This window comes from Camelus bactrianus, chromosome 9, assembly GCF_048773025.1.
Source record: "Camelus bactrianus isolate YW-2024 breed Bactrian camel chromosome 9, ASM4877302v1, whole genome shotgun sequence".
NCBI lineage: Eukaryota > Metazoa > Chordata > Mammalia > Artiodactyla > Camelidae > Camelus > Camelus bactrianus.
In genome coordinates this window covers 49,648,093-49,668,261 of record NC_133547.1, presented here as the reverse complement: position 1 = coordinate 49,668,261, position 20,169 = coordinate 49,648,093, and the positions used below count along the sequence as shown (strand labels likewise).

The 20,169-nt window shown below is 51.0% G+C and overlaps 1 protein-coding gene across 3 annotated transcripts in view; it reads left to right on the top strand.

Moving 5' to 3' along the window:
• Positions 1-20,169, top strand: part of NECAB2 (N-terminal EF-hand calcium binding protein 2) — a 31,079-nt gene that overhangs the window by 680 nt on the left and 10,230 nt on the right. Inside the window, exons 1-5 of one of the 3 annotated variants that reach the window (XM_074370352.1) lie at positions 1,011-1,250; positions 3,697-3,721; positions 8,178-8,286; positions 10,405-10,430; positions 10,601-10,698. In XM_074370352.1, the coding sequence (XP_074226453.1) occupies positions 1,026-1,250; positions 3,697-3,721; positions 8,178-8,286; positions 10,405-10,430; positions 10,601-10,698 (483 nt within the window). In that variant the 5' untranslated portion in view covers positions 1,011-1,025. The other 2 variants (XM_045505506.2, XM_074370353.1) reach the window with 2 other exon arrangements.

Genomic DNA, 20,169 nt, shown 5'->3' with positions numbered 1-20,169 from the left:
ACAAGCTGGTCTTTAGCCCAGGGCACTTTTCTCTCCTCTCTTTAACTACTCATCTTCCTCTCAGCATAAGGATCACTTCCTCTCAAGTCTCTTCTGACACATACCCCTCGGTGGCCATAAGGTGAATGAATCCCCCTCTCATGGCCTAGGGTTCCACCTCTTTACAGCAGTGTAGTTTTAATTGTTCACTTATTTGTGGAATCATTCCAGTCCCTGGCTCGGCCCACTTGGATATAAGTTCCAGGAGGCCAGGGACCTTTTCTGTTTCCCTGTTCTGAGAACCCATTGCCGGCACCAGGCCTCGTACCTAGCTGATGTTCCTTTAATCCTTTGGCGGTTGGAATGGATGGATGCGGGGAGTGTGAGGGCAAGAGGGTGTTCTGGGGCGAAGGCTGGTTCTGGGCGTTGTGTAATGGGACAGAGAGGTCTGAGAGGGTGTGTACGCCGTGGAAGGGAAGAGTGGGTACCAGCAGAGTGGTGGGGGAGGTCCCCTTGCGTGGGCGCAGATGCCGGAGAGGCAGCCGGCAGAGGGCGCTGCGGGCCCGCTGGACACCGCGCTCCGGCCCCTGCAGCAGCGCCACGAGTTGGGGGTGGGCACCTTCGGGAGGGAAGGCAGTCGGAGACTTTCGGGGTGGCAGCCCCCAGGGCGCCCCCCAAGGTTGTGGGACGTCCACAACCCTGTGAGTACTGGGCAGCCCCCTCTGCGGCCAGGCTGGAGTCCAGCCCCCAAGCTCTGCGCCCCCACGGGTACACCCTGCCTTGGTGCCCGGCCGCTGGACGTGGGGGCGGTGGCCATCGGACACGTGGCTCGGGGTCCGGGCGGAGCGGCCCCCCCCAACCTGTCCCCCGGCGCCGGCCGGTCCCCGCGTGGCCGCGGCCGCGGGGACTGAGGGAGGGAGGGCGGGGCGGCGCCGGGCGGCGCAGGGGAGGGGGTCGCGCGGGGGCGGGCCGCGGACCGGGCGGGGGTCGGCGGGCTTGCGGGCGGCGGCGGCGGCGGCGGCGGCGGCGGCGGCGGGCGCGGCGCGATGTGCGAGCGGGCGGCGCGCCTGTGCAGGGCCGGCGCGCACAGGCTGCTCCGGGAGCCGCCGCCGCAGGGCCGGGCGCTGGGCGGGCTACTGCGCTGGGTGGGCGCCAGGATGGGCGAGCCCCGGGCGCCGCTGGCCCCCGACGCCCCCGCCCCCCCCGCTACGGACCCCGGCCCCGGCCCGAGCCCCGCCTCTTCGCGCGGGGGCACCTCTGTCATCCTGGACGTGAGTACGCGCGGGCTGGGACCCCGAGCTCCCTCCTCCCACGGGGGCGACCCCGACGCCGCCCTCCTGGGTCCCCGCCGGGACCCGCGAGGACCCCTTCTCCATAAGCCCGGACCCCCGGCCCATCCCCCTTGGCGGCCCAGAGCAGGACCCGCACCGGCCCCTCCGTGTCCCAGAGCGCGGTCCCCAGCCCCTCCGGGTCTCGGCGGGTCTCCATGCCAGTCCTGTCTCGTCCCTGGACCTGGACGACCCCCTCCTGCCGCCCCCTCTCTCCACTTCTCGGGATCCACACCTTCGCGGAGCTGGGACCTGGAGCCCCTCCACCCAGCCACCGCCCCCCTACTTTTGTCCTGGCCAAACCCTCTTTTTTTCCCAGCTCCGACCTCACCCTTTACCTCCATCTCTTCCCGGGAAAGGAGCCCCTGACCGCCTCCAGCCCCGTCCTCCTCTCCATCCCGGATCCCTGCTCGAGTCGCTACTTTTCTGAGACCCCCTTCCGCCTCCCCCAACCCCTGGCTCCGGGGGTTTCTCCTCTGGCTCTATACCCTAAGCCCTGGTGTTCTCACCCCCAAAGATCCGTTTGCGCCAGGCACCACCTCTTGAAAAATGAAGCCCCCTCCCCTCATCTGTTTTCCCCTCTCCTTTCAGTAAAGCTGGGACCATCCCCATCCGCCGTGAGCCTGGACCCCTCTGGGCACCCACACTCCACTGAGCCATCTCTGTCCTTCATTCCCTTCCCCACCCCACCCTCCCTCTCCTCACCCCCTCATCCCCTCTGGGACCTAAACTGCCCCACCTCACCCTCCCACCCACTCTCCACTGTGGGAGGGAGATTCTACAGGGTGGACAGCCAGCTGGGCTGGGAGACTTCCCCTGTAGAATGCCGGAAGGAGGTGGAAGGAGCTTTGCCCAAGTGGCAGCATGGAGGTGGGGTGTGCCTGACCAGTGAGGGTCTTGTGTGGTGGGTGGCGGAGGGCATGGAGTGCCTTGAGTGTGCATCGTGGGTTTCTGGGAGAGCTGTGTGTGTGTGTACGACACATCCCTGTGTGTGTGGGGGAGCGTGGATTTCCTTTCACTCTCCTTCCCTTCCTCTTGGAGCTGGTGGCTGGCCCTGGGAGGAGAGGGCTGGGCTGGGAGGGGCATCTTTGCTGTGAGTGCCTAGAGCCCTAGTCCTCCCAAACACACTCTTGCACAGCTAGATCCTCTCTCTCTCTCAGCCCTGGCAGAGTTCATGGGTGGAACCCTGGGCTACCCTCCTAGGACAGCCCTGCCCAGACCCTTCCAGGTTCTCCTGGTACAGGAGGTACGCTCCAGAGTCCTCACATGCTGGCCATGAGCCAGCTCTGAGCCTCCATTTCCTCATCTGTGAAATGGGGTGATGAGCAGGTGGGGGGGGCCACGTCACGTGGTCGTGCCAATCACTTGTTTACCACCACCACCCAGCACAGCCACTGGGAAGTGGGACCCCAGCCCCCAGGAGCCTTGGGGTCAGGAACAGGAGTATGGGCCACTCAGGCTAGAGTTCTGATAACTGCTCCCACTTCCACCCCCACCACAGTGGCTCCCACCCAGTGCCCTGGACTTGGGGTTCAGCTTAGAGAAGGGGGATGTTTGAGAAGCAGCTCTGAGCTGCTGCTTTAGTTTGTCACAGCCTCAGGTGCCTGATAATGGATGTCCTCCCATTGCTTGGGGGTGTTCTGTCCTTGAAGGTGTTCGGGTCACACACAGCAGCGGTGCCTCCCCTCCTCCCACCATCAGCAGGGCTTACCTGATCCCACAAATACCAGGAGGAGGAGTTACCTGGTCTCCGCTGGGGCTGAGGGGCATTGAGCTGCCCCTTCCCCCCCCCACCCCCATGCAGCCAGAACCTGGCATCTGTACCTGGATTTCTGAGCTCCCAGCAACCTGCTCCTACCTCTCCCTCACCCAAAAAAATAATCCATCCTGCTCTGGCTGGTCCGGTCACCAGGCCTGGAGTTTCCCTTAGCTGACACATCAGTTGAGACTTAACCCAAACTCCCAGGCTCTTGAGGGGTCTGGGGTAGTGGGTGTAAGGCAGGTGGCCGCATCCGTGGGGCAGGATGCGAATTGTGAGTGTGACTGTCTGACAGTGGGTGCAGCACGGGGACTGATGGTTCTGGAAGCACGCCCGCCAGCATGTGAAGGGTGTGAGCATGTGTCCGCGCGTGTGTGCGTGTGTCAGCGTGGCCGTGGGCAGGCTGGCAGCACAGAAGGGAGAGGAGGCAGCTGCTTCCGCGCGGGTTGGGAGGGCCTCTGCCTGAAACATCCTCCCTCTGTCCCTGGATCCCAGTCCAGGGTCTCCTCCCAAGGCAGGGAGAAGGGGGCCCAGCTTCCCCAAGCCCACCTGGAGGGGAGGTGGTCAGAAGCCACTGGAGGGTGCCTGCCCCTCCCTGGCCGGCACTGACTCAACATCTCTTCCCTGCAGATTTTCCGCCGGGCAGACAAAAATGGTGAGTTTCCCTCCCAGGCTGTCCCCCAATGGGGACCTGTCTCTTTCCAGTTCACAGTGCAGGGCTCTGAAGTTAGAAGGCGTAGTCCCGGCTCTGCTCTCTGCCTCGGGTTCACCGTCTTAATGAATAGATGTCTGTGACACTGTGATGTCTTGCCTGTGGTAAATGCTTGGGGTGCCTTAACCTCCTGAAGCTGGGCTGGGCCAGAGCAGCCCAGGCAGGGCCCAAAGACCACCCTTCAAGGAGCCCCCAGCCTCACTCTTGGCCCTTCCTAGGCCCAGGCACCCGTCCTCCTCAAAGCCACCTGAGACAGCACTGTTGCCCCTGTTCTAGCAAGTCCGTCAGTGACTTGCCCAGGGTCACCCAGCTGCGTGAAGGCAGCCGAGGCCCTGCTGTGGACCCCCAGGACATTCCCCCACCTCATGTAGCCTCCCCAGCAAAGTGAGCAGCACATTGTCTTGACCAGCGAATTCAGGACACGCCCCTTCTCCCGACTTCCCCTGGACCTTTCTGAAAGGCAGGGACCAGAGGATAATAAAGTTTACTAAGGCCCACCTGAACCTTGCAGCCGCCACAGAGAGTGTTCTAGCTTTGTAGGAATACTGTGGTCCTCATTCTAAGGCCCAGAGCAACTCTCTGTGGACTTTAACCAAGGCACAGGCCCTCTCTGGGCCTCAGTTTCCCCATCTGTAAAGTGGGACTATAGCACTTAATCTGCCTCCTTCCCTGGGCTGTTAGGAAAACGCGGGAGGAGACGTGGGTGGCAGACTTTTTAAAAGAGAATCAGGCAGTGCTCAGTGTTTGTTCATGGGGAAAATACTGCAGCTGCAGTTCAGGGTGACAGCTCTCGCCTGGGCCCGGGCCCCCCTCCCTCCTGATCCTGAGAGTTTCTCTGGAGCTATCTCCCCATCGTGTTCGTGTAAAAGGTGAGGCCTCCGGAGACAGGAGGGGGTGCTCAGGCCTCGGCTGCACATCAGCACCCAGGAGTCTCCATCTCTTGACCGCACCCTGAGTATGACATTGGTTCCTCCCAGGCCTCTGGGACCCTGGACCATGAGCAGCAATTCCATAGGAAGCAGGGAGGAAGGAGAGTGATGTAGGGGGACGTTAATGGCACTGGAGAAATTGCCATGGTATTGCCATCGCGGCCTGAACAGCATTAGAGATTCGAGAAAGGAGTTTGGGGGTTTGACCCCTGATTCAGGCCTCTCTCTAGTCTTCAGTGTGCACCCGCCTGGGGTGGAGAGGTCCTTGCAGTGTGCTGGCCACAACCCTCAGCCGATTGTGAGGTTTTTACAGGTAGGGATTTGGGCTTGTCCCTGGTGTGGGCCAATGTAGGTGACAGACTTGCTCACAGAGCTGTAGTGAAGGTACAGGGAGGCTTGGGTCTCGGCACGCTGTAAGGAGTCAGCGAGCCCTCAGACCAACTGATGAGTGCCTCGGAAAACGGCCCTTGGGTTTTTCAACCAGTGTCTGATTCCCAGCCGTGCTGGGACTGCCAGGACTTGACCACCTGGTGGAGGCGGCCAGTGGCATCAGTTATGCACCAAGACGTTAACAGACCTCCTCATTTGATGTTCACTGTGCTCCTACTGGGAGAAGGAGTACCACCCCCCTTTTCACAGGTGACACAAACCAGGCTTGGGAAAGGCACATGAGAGACCGCAGGTCTTCGGCTGGGGAGCAGGTCAGGTGGTTCCAATTCAGCCCAGCACAGTTTGCAGACATTGTGTGGGCAGAATTGTGTGGACGGACGTATGAGTGTGGGTGTAGACAGAGCCAGAGATGCACACTCGTGTGCACACTTGTTTAGTACCTTGGATGCTGGCTCTGCCCTGGGTGACCCCAGCAGCGAGAAAGCCTGTGTGGCAGAAGAGGGGGATGTGGTCTCAAATTAGGCCTGTGGCCGCAGGTTGGAGTGGAATTAGCCTTTGGGATCACGGGAGCAAGGGCTCAGGCTGTCCTGTCTTAATGGCTCCAGGGACAGAGCCATCTTCATGGAAATGGAGGTGGGAACTGGGCATGGCTCCCAAGGGGAGGCAGAAGGTGGGGGTTTTCTGCTTGGACACCTGGGGGCGTATGGCACCCAGAAGGGTGGTATGGCTGCAGCGGAGGGCTGAGTGCCAGACGGTGTTACCCTCCATGGGACGGGGACACTGGAAGATGCCTGGCATTTCAAAGGTCACTGCGACAGAGGCTGAGCTCACGCTAATTAGCGAGGACACCTGCAAATGGCCCACTTGGGGTCCTGGAGGTGCCGGCCTGCTCACTCATGTAATTGGACAGAGGCCCGGGCAGATGTTGCTTCCTCATTAGCTGATCTGGGTTTGTGAGGGTTGCAGTGGGACAGCCAAGGGAAATGTCACCGAGAAGGCTTTGTGCTTCCGAGGCCTGGCGGGCCTCTCTCCGCCTGTTCTGAGTGCAGGCTGGACGGAGATGCGTGGACTCGCAGGAGAGGGCAGAGGGCGGAGAGGGCAGAGGGCGGCAGGGAGAACCCCCCACCAAGCCCCGGGCCCGTGGCAGACGTGACTAATCGATCCCAGCAGGCTTCCACTCAGTCCAGACTTGTCCCCAGATTTTCCACGGAGCCCCGTGGCTGGGGGTCTTGCCACAAGACCCTGCCCCAGGTCGGGTTGAGAGCATATGGACTCAGGAGCCAGGTGGCCTGGGTTCAAGCTCCAGTTGTGGGACCCGGGCAGGTCCCTTCACCACTCAGTGCCCAGTACGGCTCTGTCACCTACGCCGTCGGGGAGCCCGTGAGGACTGAATGCGTGGACACCCAGAGCCCTGTGTGTCCACCCAGGTTCTAAACTGTGCCTCCTGGGTTCTTATCTGTCTCATCAAAGGAAATCTGGAAAGTCTCTTTCACAGAAGAGAAAGAGCCACAGCTGAGTTTACAGATTTCACAGCTGGTATCATGTACTTTTTATGGTTGGTTTCTGGGTCTTCTGAGTGTGAATGGGGGTTTTTGTTTGCGGGGTTCTTGTTTTTGAGAGTCGCAAATTCATTCCTCGTCTGTGACCTTGAACCCTGAGCTGGGATGTTGGAGGCATATGGGATGTTGCCCCAGCCCCCCAACATGCAGGCACTATTTTCGAGTCTCTCCACACAGGCTGAGGGAAGCCACGCAAGGCGTGAGGAGTGCTCTCTCCTGTTGCCCGACTTTGAGCCCCTGTAGAGCTGCTGGCAGCAGAGACAGAAGCTCTGGAGCCTTTAAAATGTATGAGTGCCTTCTGCTCCAGGCCCAAGTAGGTCTGCCAGGTCCAATTGGGCCGACAGTGCCCTGCATAAGGGTACCTACCGGAGAGAACTGGGGGACTGCGATCCAGCCTGCGCTCCCCTTCCCCCAGTGCCTGCCGCTGGGCTGCTTCCCCCTCCCCCACCAAGAAGGCATTTCTTTCTCCTCCACACTAAGTGTCACGTGGGCTCTCAAGGGCTTTGATTGCAAACTGGCTGGAAGTAGTGGAAGGGGTCTGCAGAGGGGCCAGGCCCACCCTTCTCCCTGACCTCCACTGCCTCTCACAACTTGGCTCCTTTAAGGCAGAACAGGAGCCTGTCTTGGAAAGGAGGTGGAGGTGGGTGGAGATCACTTGCCAGAGTGTGCTCAGCAGGAATGCCTAGGTGGGAGGGAGTCCCTGGAGTTCTGCTGTGAGCCCCTCCTCGGTGGCCTGTCTGCCCCACCGCCCAACCCCATGAGAACGTCCCCAGCAGATGCTGTTGCCCAAGGTGACTGCATGTGGAGGAAGAAGAGGTGAGATAGAGGGGACAAGTGGCGTGCGTCTGCTTGGGGGTGCCCTTTGTCCAGAGCCCTGCCCCCCATCCCAGAACCGCAGCCCCAGGCCTGGCAACCCCTCCCCTTGTGGTTTAGCATCCTCGGGGCTGCATCCCTGGCACCCTGAGAACTCTGTGTCACTACTGGAGCTGGCTCCTCTGGTCAGAACCTGCGAAGGCAGCGTGGAGAGGGGTCATCCCCTCCCCAGCGTCAGCACCCTGGCTTGGAGGAGGCTGCTGTGGAGACAGTTTCAGAGTGTAGAGATTATCTCAGCATTTGGAAACAATGAAGAGTGGTCATCAGATTGCCCCACTTTGGCCCTGCCTCTCACGGGTGTGGAGCTACATTAAGTAGTACCTGTACCTGTAGATGGTCAGGTGACTTGAAGAGAAGATTGGTGGGGGCGGGGCACAGGGCTCTGTACTTATTGATGGGGCATAATGAGCCCCAGCATTTGTTGATTTGGGGATTACTTGTAAATGGGTGTTGGTCTGTTGGTTTGGGAATTAGCTGGATGAGTTGGTGAGCTCCCTGAGCTGGAGTTTGCTGGTTAATTTGGATTAGCGGGGCAGGCAGGGATTATCTGAGCTGGAGGTCGTCTGTTAGTTTGGGGATTGTCTGGCTCTGGGGATGTCCCATCTCTTAGACACCTGCTGCTCTCCCCTCTCCCTCCCTTCCTCACAGATGATGGGAAGTTGTCCTTGGAGGAATTCCAGCTCTTCTTTGCAGATGGCGTCCTCAACGAGAAAGAACTGGAGGATCTCTTCCACACAATCGACTCTGACAACACCAAGTGAGCTGCGTGTAGGGCAGGAGCAGACCCTCCGGGGGGTTGGAGGGAGTCGGGTGGCTGCGTCTTTCTCACTCAGTCTCTACTGCCCACTCACTACAGGGGCAGGAGACCTCAAACTCCCTAATCCAAAAGCCGGATCTGTTTGCCCCCCTCCCCTCTGCGTCAGGGCAATTTGGGGAGGGAACCAATTGACATGATGTTGGCAAGTGTTTCTCTTTTCTGAGCATAGGTGGCGAAGCAGGGAAAGAGCCTGGATTTTGCAGGATGAGGAAAGGGGGAGGTAGGGCAACTTAGCCCAGTTCTACCACAACGCTTTGTGCTTATCCCTAGTCTCAACAAGAACTCTGTGACCCTGCTCCTCCCCAGGGCTCGCCTTAAGCCAAACTGATGCTAACTCTTACCGTAACCCTACTTCTGCTGCACCTAACTCCCTTTCCTCCATCCCGCTCCTCCATCAGAACCTTAACCTGCAGCTCAGTCAGCCAAAAACTCCAGCCCCAGCTCATCCCTAAATCGAGTGCAAAAGCTCACATTCTCCTCTAACGAATCTGACCCTTTCCAGCTTGAACTCCTCCCACTTCCTTGGGATCCCCAGGCAGGATGAAGCCCCCTTCTCCACCCCGCTCAGGTTATGAGGACCTCAGTTCCTGGGGGCTGCTTGGGGGCAGATTTGATAAGTTGGAGTCCCCTGTGACAGGCTAGAGATGGCCTGGACCAGAGTGGGGCTGAGTGTCCTGGGAGGTGCAGGCCGGGAGCCAGGGTGGGGCAGGTGGCGCGGGCATCCTTGCCCAGGGAAAGGCCACTTGAAAGAAACAGCTTCCTGCTGCACACTCCAGGGGGATGCTTTGTTTCTGGAGCCAGATGGAGGTTCTGAGCGGTGCCTGCAGCCCCCCAGGGAGCTTGAAAGGGCTTCAGCAGGTGCCTGTTGATTATTCATCCTCATTTGGGCAGCTGGATAGGGGAGAGAGGGGCACTGACACACAGCTTGTGAGTGCGGGCAGGGTGGGCTTTCCATTAGAGAAGATCAGAGCTCTAAAGACTTTTAGGAGAATTTTGTATCCAACGTTCCCTGGAGTGTGACTCCCTCCTCAGGATGCTAAATCGGCTTTCTACCCAAAACCATTCACATGGCTTGGAAAGATGGGGGAGATGCTGCTTTAAAGCACCGTTAAATAGGCTTCCTTTCTGCAGGATTTGTCAGAACTTTTAACAATTTTTTTTTTTTTTTTTTGCGGGGGAGAGGTAATTAGGTTTATTTTTTTTTTTTTTAATGGAGGTACTGGAGACTGAACCCAAGACCTTGTGCACACCAAACGTGGGCTCTACCACTGAGTGATATCTGCCCCCAGGATTTTAATATGTGATGCGAACTGGGGGAACCTGCAAGACAGAGTTTGCAGGGCCTCTGAACCACGAGCCTTTTCCCAGGAGCATCTTGCTGGAGTTGGGTCCCACCCAGCACACACTTTCAGCCAGCCCCTGCTCTCTGTGTCAGGGAACTGGACCTGAAAGGGAAGGTCATCAGAACCCGCACGAATGCTCAGGCCCTTTGGTGCCTCTGAGGCTGCTGCGTGTGCCTTCATCTGCGCAGGGGGTCTTCGTGGGCTCAGCCTCCGCCAAGGAAGGACTGGATGCTTCTCCCCTCTGTGGGAGTGGGGTTGCCAGACCCAAGGGCTAGCAGGGCTAGGGTGAGAACCAGGAGGACTCTCCTCCCTCAGCAGAGCCCCAGGACCCTGCAGGCAGGGATGCCCAGGGCAGCGCATCTTGTGAGAGTTTTGTTGACACCCTGTAATAGTCTCGGGCTCTTTCCCTCTTCCCAACCCCTGGTTTAGCCCTATCTGCTCACAGTGTTCTCAGCCGATGACTTTGGGAGAGGATTGGGGTGGGTGGCATGGTGATGGGGTCAGACAGATGCATAGACATGGATCCCTGGGGAGGGGGCAGCGTCCTTTACCTGCTGCTCCCTCATCTGTAAAGTGGGGCTTAATGTGTCAAGGCAGAGGATGAAAAGAGAGGAGGCAGGGGAGATGTTTTACCAGCTGCAGTGGGCTGTGCTTGCTGTGGGGGGGGGGGGACTGGACAGGCCTGCCTCTGAGCCCTCCCTTTCTGTCTCTGCAGCCACGTGGACACCAAGGAGCTGTGTGGTAGGTGCCCGCTCTGCAGGGACCAAGACTTGGGTGTGGTGTGTTTTGAGGGTAGGAGTGGGACTGGGCAGAGGTAGTGAATGAGGGGCACAGGCAGGATGGTTGGGAGGGCCCGGGGGGAGGGGCACAGTCCTCCCATGACCCTTGAGCTTTGCCTTCCCTTCCCCCAGATTACTTTGTGGACCACATGGGGGACTATGAGGACGTCTTGGCCTCCCTGGAGACCTTGAATCACTCTGTCCTGAAGGCCATGGGCTACACCAAGAAGGTCAGTGGGTGTGGTGGCCCCTGGGGGTCCAGGGTCTGAGTGCTGGTTTGGTTCTACATTTCCCCAGAGCATCCTCAGCAAAGGATGCCTGGATTTGTGATGCCAAGTGTCGGGTGAATCTGGCTCTGAGGTGGGCTTTGCCTGGGGCTCCTAGAGGGAGTGAGGTAAACTGTGAAGTGGGTGGAGCGGCTCAACGAATGGCTCTGTCCAGCAGGGTCTGGTTTGGAGTGTGAAGCCCTTTCCCAGAATCAGGCATGGTCCTGGGATGGAGTCTTATAAGAGAGGAGCAGTCACACTGAGCCCTCAGGATCCTTGGACAGGCGTCAGACCTGATGATTTGCAGGGTTATGAGTGAGGAGGGAGAGGGGTGGATGTGAGCATCTGAACTTGACCAGGGATCTAGTGGTGTCCGTGGTGAGTGCAGTGTCTGGGCCGGGAGACGTGAGCTGGGCAGCAGAACCACTAGGAGTGTTGGGAGGGGGCCAAGTGCTGGAGTCCCTGCATGTCGTGGAGGGAAGTCCTGATGTGGGGGAGGAGCACGGAGGGCTGGGAGATGGGGCCAGTTGTGAGCTGGGCATTGTGGTGCCTTGGCATCATAGCTCTGTGGGCATAAGCACCCGCCCCCAGCTCCATCCCCACGTGTGAGTCTGCATCCTCCCTAGGCTGGTGCTTCTCCCGGGACCTGGTGTGGGGGGGTGTTCCTTCTCTGCACCCACGGAGAAAAGGGGCAGCAAACTTCCTAAGGACTTGGATGGCCAGGACTGAACACTCGCTTCAGTTCTGCTGGTGGCTGACGTCACTCCCCTCCTTTCAGAGCTATGGAAACAGAGGCCCAGAAAGGCAAACCCTGCAGAGTTGTCACCAGACCCACTTGCAGGTGGAGGCCAGGGAGCTTAGCTGATTGAATCAGCCAGGCCTGGTTGAAGGAACCCAGCCAGTCACTTCTCTTGCTGAACCTCAGTTTCTCCATCTGTGGAATGGGAGCATTTACCTTATAGAGTGCTTCTGAGGACTGAATGAAGTAAGGGATCTTAGCACAGGGCCTGGAAAATTTTGGTTTCTGTCCTAGGGTCCTGCTGTTTTGAGTCTTGGTGTTTTAAAGTATATTTTAATAGGATGTGAGACCAGTTCCCTTTCATTGTTCATCCTTGTAGACTATTTGATATTCTGAAGGTATCAAGGTGGGCAGTGGATTTAGAAAGGAGGGCAGAAAGACCCCAAACTCTGACATCCTTGCACAAACAGGGGTGTTGGCCCTAGCTCCATTCTTCATGGGCTGGGTGAGGTGCACCAGATGCCCACATTACAATCCCTGCCTTGAGCCTTAGTTTTCAAATCTGTGAATGGGGCCACTGCCCAGCAATGCTATCTCAGCATTAATAGCCTGCATGCTTGCTTCTTGGTCTTTGTTCATAACTAGTCAATTCTCCATCAAGGAGAAGATTTTAATGCCTACCAATTCAACATAGAGCAGTTTTGGAGATTTTGCTCTTGGAAATCATGCAGCCTTTGGTGCGTTCTTATGGTAGGTTGGTGGTGGTGGTAAGTTGTAAGGGGCATTTCTTACTGTTGAGTGTTTTCTAAGCAATTTTTTTTTAAAAATTGGGAGGTAATTAGGGTTTTATTCATTTAATTAATTGATTGATTAAATTATTTAATTAATTAAATAGCAGTACTGGGGATTGAACCCAGGACCTTGTGAACACTCTACCAGTGAGCTCTACCCTTCCCCCAACCAATTTTTTTTTTTTGTAGAAATGCAGCTTGTTGATTATTTCAGAAACTTCTCTTGCATCCATTGATTTTACCTGACTTGTTGGCTTTTGTTGATATGCTGTTGTAATGTAAGTTGCTACCTAGTGATCACCTTCACTTCTGAAAGGTGTTCCTGTTTCTCTGACGTGTCCTGTCGCATGTTCCCCAGATTTGCAAACATTGAAATGGCCCTACATCAGCCATCCTTGTTTTGCTGCTGATGTTCAAATGCTTCTGTCTAGTATTTCTTCACTAATTATAATATTAATACCACTGCTTATTTTAGAATCCTCTTCAGCCTGTTGAAAAATATTTTTGCATCCTCTTCGTTCAATTTTGCCTTCGGGGGTGGTAGTAAATTGTTTCAAATGCTTTTCTGGTATTTTTCAGGGATCATATGATCTTTCATAAGCTATTGATGGGGTGGATTCTATTATTAGATTCTCTCCTATTGAACAGTCAGTCCTTCGCTTCCTGGGATAAACCCTAATTGGCGCATTATTCTTTTACCACATTGCTGAATCCTTGTCACTAGCTGACCGTTTTATCTCCTTCTCCATGAGAAATTGAGATTGGATGATAGTTTGGCAGTGAATTGTAGGCAGCTTTGAATATTTTCTGTGTGTGAATCAGCTTCTCTAACTTAGAATCATTTTTCTGTTCAAAAATAGAAAGAATGAATCCATTAACTTGGGTTGAGGTACTAAATAGGGGAGGGGGTTATTTTAACAGTGATTTTAAGATCAGTCCTCATTTTAGTTCTTTACTTTTTGGTGTCCATTTTGGTATATTTTTAAATAAGACTGCCATGGATGTGTTCAGTTTTATGATCCATTATGCATAGTATGTTCTTATTTTTAAGAAAAAAAACTAAAATACTGTGTGAAACAAAACAGACACCTAATGCAAATTAAGTTCAATAAAATGTCTGCTGTTAGAGCTCAGGTGTTGGTTTAATTTTTATCCTTTTTTGCTACATTTAAAAACCTTATATTTGACAGAGTTTTGCCTGTTTTAATTAGTTGTTTCTAGTAACCAACCCCTGATACATTTATTTACATTTCCCTTATATTGTATGTTTTTATAGTTTTTATCATTATTATTTCCTACCTCTATTTCCTTGGGTTTATTGTTCCTGCTGTACTTTTTCATATGTGAAATGAAATGCTTAAATTTGGGGGAGTAATTAAGGTTGAACGTTTAGAAATACACCTTTAAATGGTACTTTCACTGCAGCAATTGACTTTAATACACAGTATTTCTTCTCAGTAGTCTCTAATAGTTTTTTAATGTCCTCACTCATTTCTCATTTCATAGTATTAGGATAAAAGCAAGTAGTTGATAGTAATTTTTAATGTGTTGAGATTTCTTCACTACATATTACGTTATTTATCTTGATCATTATCCTATGGATACTTGAGAAGATGTAGCTTGTACTCTGTGAACGAAAAATATTGCAAACCATATTAGTAAACAGTGAGTGCTGAAGCCATTAAGTCATCAGTGGCTGCTACATGCCCCCCCCCCCCCCCCAGTGAAGATAAGCCTGCAACCCGGCCTCTGCTCACAATGGTGCACCCTGAGGGGACTCAGAATAAGAAAGTATGGGATACTGGCCCTAGATAGCTAGGTGCTTGTCAAAGGAATGAATTCAATGAGCCCAACTGTTTGCTCCCTCCCATACATAGAAAAGCACTAAATTCTTTAACTTGAGATGCCTGGTTTTCTTCAATTAACAAGTAATCTTTTAATGTTCCAACTACCTGGTCTTTGTTGTAAAACTCCTATATATCCTGGCTCCACCCCTACCTCTTCGGAGCAGTCCCTCAGAGCAATCTGAGAGGCTGTCATCCCCCGCTCGAAGGGGTTCAAGTCCTCAGAAATGTCCACCAAATAAAACATAACTCTCAACTTTTACGTTGTGCATTTATTTCAGTTGACAACTTTGAGAATATAAAATCTTTAAATAGCTCTCATTTCTTTGTTATGAAATAGATGCTGTTAAAAGACAACTCTGTAAAAAGATACAGTAGAGTCTCTTGTACAAATATAAGAGGTACACATCAAAGATTTTTTTTAACTCATTAATTTGAGAACCAGTAAGGTGTTAACACAGGCTCAAAGGAAAATTCAAAGAACATATCCCATGTATAGGCAACCCGGAGTTCGGAAACAAATCTGTGAATAAATGCAGAATTGGTCACTATCCACAGGGCAACAAGCAGTTGCATTCTACCAGACAAAATTCATATGCATTTCTGTGGATGAGAACTATTTGCTTTATTGTCATCTTTTTATATGTTAGAGTTTTAGAAGTAACTATAAAAGAAGGAAAGACCTAGATAAGCCAAGAGTGTACTACACAAGAAACCCAGTGGTCTCTTTTTTGCCCATTTTAAAGACTTTCAGACTATCCTGACAATGCCATTTACAGCAGATACTTAGCCTAATTTATCTGTCCTGTGGGACAGTGGTGAGCTAATTTTTCACACTAAATTATATTTTGTCACTTAATTATATTTCTGATGTTTTCATGTCTGTATATTTAGCCATGTTTGATGCATGTAGACCTTGTTATGTTTTTATTATGTAAATGGTACATACTTTGTTGCAAAATTTAGAAAGAGTATAAAGATTTTTAAATCACTGCTTTTTCCCCGTCCCTAACCACTGTTACCATTTTAGTTTATTACCTCTGAGCCTTTTTTTCTCTGTGTATGTAGTATACTTAATATCATTCTGTACACGAAAGTTCTCTGCTTTTTTTCGCCTAACATTTTAGCAAGTACTTTTCGCAGGTTATTAAAGCTGTTTAAAAGCATCAATATAAATATTTCAATTTACATACTTTTCTCAGTTGTTGGGGATGTTAGATTATTTCCAGGTTGTTGCTATTATCAATAACACTGTAACCTTGGGACATGAATTATCTGTCCACATTTTGCAGTACTTCTTAAGAATAGATGATCAGAAGTGGAGGATTACTGGGTCAGAGAATATGAGCAGTATACGGCTCTCGACATAAAGCAGAATTGCTTTATAAATTGGTTGTACCCATCTAATCCTCCCAGAGCCATATTTAGAGCAATATCCTCTCACGTTGCACAAAGATTTAATAATGTCGTGTCCTTGTGATGCATGATGCCTTTTGTCATTTATTCTTACCCTTTTCATCTTATGTAATCCTTTCCTATTTAAATTTTACTTTGATGGTGATATTGCAACTTGTCCCAGTCATTTGATCAAATTTGGTAGCAGAATCTCTGCACAGGCTTTCCTTTGGCAGATCCTTCCGTGCTGCTTGGCTTTCCTTGTGCCTCCAGGTGGACCTCATTTCATCAAACTTGGGACTGTGCCTTTACACGGGGCAGTTGAGGTGGCTTTTCTTAATTGTTCTGATCTAGCTGGTCTGGCTGCTGTCGTAATCTTACGTGCTTCCCATTTTTTAATGTTCCTTTCTCTTTTTTACCGTTCGTTCATCTGCTTTGTTTAACATTGATTATGATTTCAGAGGTAAACATTGTAGTTTTCATTTCACTAGTGACTTCTAAAACATACATCGTTAAGACTCTTAATCCCATTTTTATACCTAGCTAATAAAAAACACATTCTGTTCCCTTTTGTGAAATTAGAAGAATTTTTGAGATGATTGACTATTTTCCATATTTGGACACTCCTTACTGACTGAACCACTAATAGTTACACTTTAATCATGTTAATGTTTTTATTTCCCAACCTCTAGAACCTTAATTTTTTTTGTATGTGTTTTATACTGTATTCATGTTTACAGTTGCCTTCATTTATGACATATGCTGCTGGTTTTCCATTTACAATAGTAAATAAGGTTTGATTTTTGTTTTTTTCTTTAAAAAAATTCTTCTTATTATTAAAGTACGGTCAGTTACAATGTGTCAATTTCGGTGTACAGCACAAAGTCCCAGTTGCATATACATACATATGTTCATTTTCATATTCTTTTTTCATTAAAGGTTATTATAAGATACTGAACATAGTTCCCTGTGCTATATAGCAGAAACTTTCATTTAATCTATTCTTTTGTAGTTTTATATATATATAATATATGTGTATATATATGTATATATACATATTTTTTATTGAAGTATACTCAGTGTACAATGTTGTGTCAATTTCTGGTGTGCAGCACAATGCTTCAGTCATATAGGAACATACATATATTTGTTTTCATATTCTTTTTAAGTATAAGCTTACAAGGTTTAAGCTTATAAAGTTAATCAGGTCCCATTTGTTTCTTTGTGCTTATATAACTATTGCTTGGGTAGTTTGCCCTAGGAGAACATTGCTGAGATTTATGTCAGATAATGTTTTGCCTGTGTTTCCTTCTAAGAGGTTCATAGTTGTCTTATGTTCAAGTCTCTAAGCCATTTTGGGTTTATTTTTGTGTATGGTGTGAGGGAATATTCCCTTTTTTTAAAATATATTTTTATTGAAGGATAGTCAGTTTACAATGTTGTGTCAATTTCTGGTGTGCAGCAGAATGCTTCAGTCATACAGGAACATACATATGTTCATTTTCATATTCTTTTTAAGCATAAGTTACTACAAGATATTGAGTATAGTTCCCTGTGCTATACAGTATAAACTGGTTGTTTATCTGTTTTATATATAGTAGTTAGTATCTGCAAATCTCTAACTCCCAATTTATCCCTTCCCACCCTCTTCCCTCCTGGTAACCATAAATTTGTTTTCTATGTCTGTGAGTCTATTTCCGTTTTGTAAGTAAGTTTGTTTGTTTTTCGATTCCACATATAAGAGATATCGTATGGTATTTTTCTTTCTCTTTCTGGCTTGCTTCACTTAGAATGACAATCTCCAGGTCCATCCATATTGCTGCAAATGGCATTATTTGATCATTTCTTATGGTATATATCACAATTTCTTTATCCAGTCATCTTTCAGTGGACATTTAGGTTGCTTCCATGTGCTGGCTATTGTAAGTAGTGGTGCTGTGAACATTGGGGTGAATGTATCTTTTCGCATTAGAGTTTCCTCTGGATATATGCCCAGGAGAGGGATTGCTGGATCATACGGTGAGTCTATTCTTAGTCTTTTGGGGAATCTCCATACTGTTTTCCATAATGACTGTACCAAACTACATTCCCACCAGCAGTGTAGGAGGGTTCCCTTTTCTCCACACCCTCTCCAGCATGTGTCGTTTGTGGACTTTTGAGTGATGGTCATTCTGACTGTAGAACCTTAATTTTAACTTGGGTGATCACCATGCTTTTTCTCACAACCTCTCTATGTAAAACTTTTCTTTCTCACATTCAACCCTAGAAGATTTGGGAGGAATTCCTAGGTATTCTTTGCCAGACAAGTGCTCATGTGGTAAACGTCCAGAGGTTTCTAGGTTTCAGAAGATCTCCCTGTCATCCTGCGTATGAGTCACTTGTCCCCATAATGCAAAATTCCTGGATCTGATCCTTTCCCTCTGGAATCTCTGGAGCTGGCTCCTCGACTGAGGCATCGATGGTGGTGGAGGACAAAAGAGTAAAAACTGCCTTTTTAACTTGTCTGTTTTTTTTTTTTTTAATTCAGCTAACCAGTCACACTTATCTGGGTGTTTTCTTTTCTTTTTCTTTTTTTATTGAGGTATAGTCAGTTATCTGGGTGTTTTTAACACACTTACTGCAGCTTATTTTTCTGCTTAATGGCTTTTAGTAGCCTTTCTCTTTCTGTTCAGATCTTTTACTGGGTTATGTCTCCTTCTTTTTTGGCCATTTGTTTGTCCAGAGCCCCCTGACCACTGGAATGTGTGTGAATTGAGCTGTCTGCTAGGAAGGGTAATTGATCATCGCAGTGCAGTGGGCCACCAGAAACTGGCATGCGCTCTGCCGGGGCCTGCGTCCAGCACGCTGGCCTGGTGGTTGGCACAGGGTGTCCACCTCCACCCCTCCCATCCTGCAGTGCCCTCCTCTTGGCCTCTCTCCCCTCTCACCCTTGCTCCCCTGCTCCCAACCCCTACCTCCATTTTTTGGTCTGTCTCTACTGTGGTTCCCTTGTGCAATTAGTGCTAATTAATTCCCAGTCAGAGTGATGGATGGTTTAATTTTCTTTCTTGGAGAGCCCTGTGTTCCCTTGCCTTGCCACAGACTGGGCAGAATTCCAAGGTGCCGAGCAGGTGGCTCAGATGGGTGGGGTCTTGGCAGAGGAGGCGGGGAGAGCAGCACAGGGTTGGAGGGGCTGGCTCCCAGGACAGGGTCCTTTGATCCTTGTCATCCTGGAGTGACCCGGCTGAGCCAGAGCCTTCTCTCTTCCACCGTAAAGTTTTCTGAAGCCAAAAGAAACCCTGCTGGATCCAGAAACCTTGAGAAATATCTCTGCTGCAGACTGTTGACCAAAGGGGAAATTGTCCCACCCCACAGAGCAAAATTTGTGGAATACCCTGTTCATATCCCGCAGAGTTCTTCTTCATGTGGCCTCTAAGCCTCCCGCTCTTTCCCCCAAGACTCCCCTCTCATTCCCTCCCTCTGGGGACTGAGTCTCAGGCACTTTTTTGGGGAGACAGTTTAATCTCCGGCTGCTTTGGGTTCACGTCTGTCGTTTTTCAGCATAGCAGCTTGTAGGCCTGGGGCCCAAAGAATTCACTATGTTTTTAAAGGCAAACTTTTATTATTCATCTAAGGGGGTATATGGAACATTTAGGGGATACAGGATTCTCTTAAGAGAGATGGGGTATTGCCCAGCCTGGAGTGCATTGGCTGTTCACAGGCACCATCCCACTGCTGATCAGCATGAGTTTTGACCTGCTGTTTCTGACCTGGGCTGATTCACCCCTCCTTAGGCAACCTGGTGGTCCCCTGCTCCTGGGAGGTCACCAAGTTGATGCCGAAGTTAGTATGGGCACACGATAGGCATAGTGTACTCCAGCCCAGCACCCCTAGGTTCAAGTGATCCTCCCACCTCAGCCTCCCAAGTAGCTGGGACTATAGGTATGTGACCCCACGCCCGTCCCAAAAAGGAGGAAGGCAGGAGAAGAAGTTGTGAATTCTTCTTCCCTACTACTTTATCCCTGTCCGCAACATCAGCAACATCCCCACCAGTCACCGTCATCACCCCCACCACCATCTTCATCTCCATCTCCACTATCATCATCATCATCACCATCATCTCTGTCATCACCATGTCATTACCTTCATCACCATCCTCATTATCACCATCAGCACCACCACTGTCTTCACCATCATCATCATATCATCACCACCATTACCACCACCACCATCGTCATCACTGTCATAATCATCACCATCATTATCACTGCCACCACTACCTTTACCATCTTCACCACCGTCATAATCATCACCATCATCATCATCTATCACCACTGTATCATTGCCATCATCACCACCACCACCATCTTCACCATCATCTTTATCACAGTGGCTACAGTACGTGGAGTATTTGCTCTGTGACAGGCGCAGCACTGAGTATTTTATATACCTTTTGTCATTCAGTCCTCACTACAACCTTGTAAGCTAGATGCTCCAATGATTCTTGTGCTCCTAGAGGTCACAGAACTAGTATGTGGTGAAGCCAGGGCTCACACCTTGGGGTCTGAGTCCATAGACCCTGCCTTCATGCAGGAGCCGGGGGTCCCCCGTCCCCCGGCAAAGCAGAGACACCAACCCCAGGTGTCCCCCCTGCTCTGTACCAGATCCCCACCCTTGACCCCTCCCC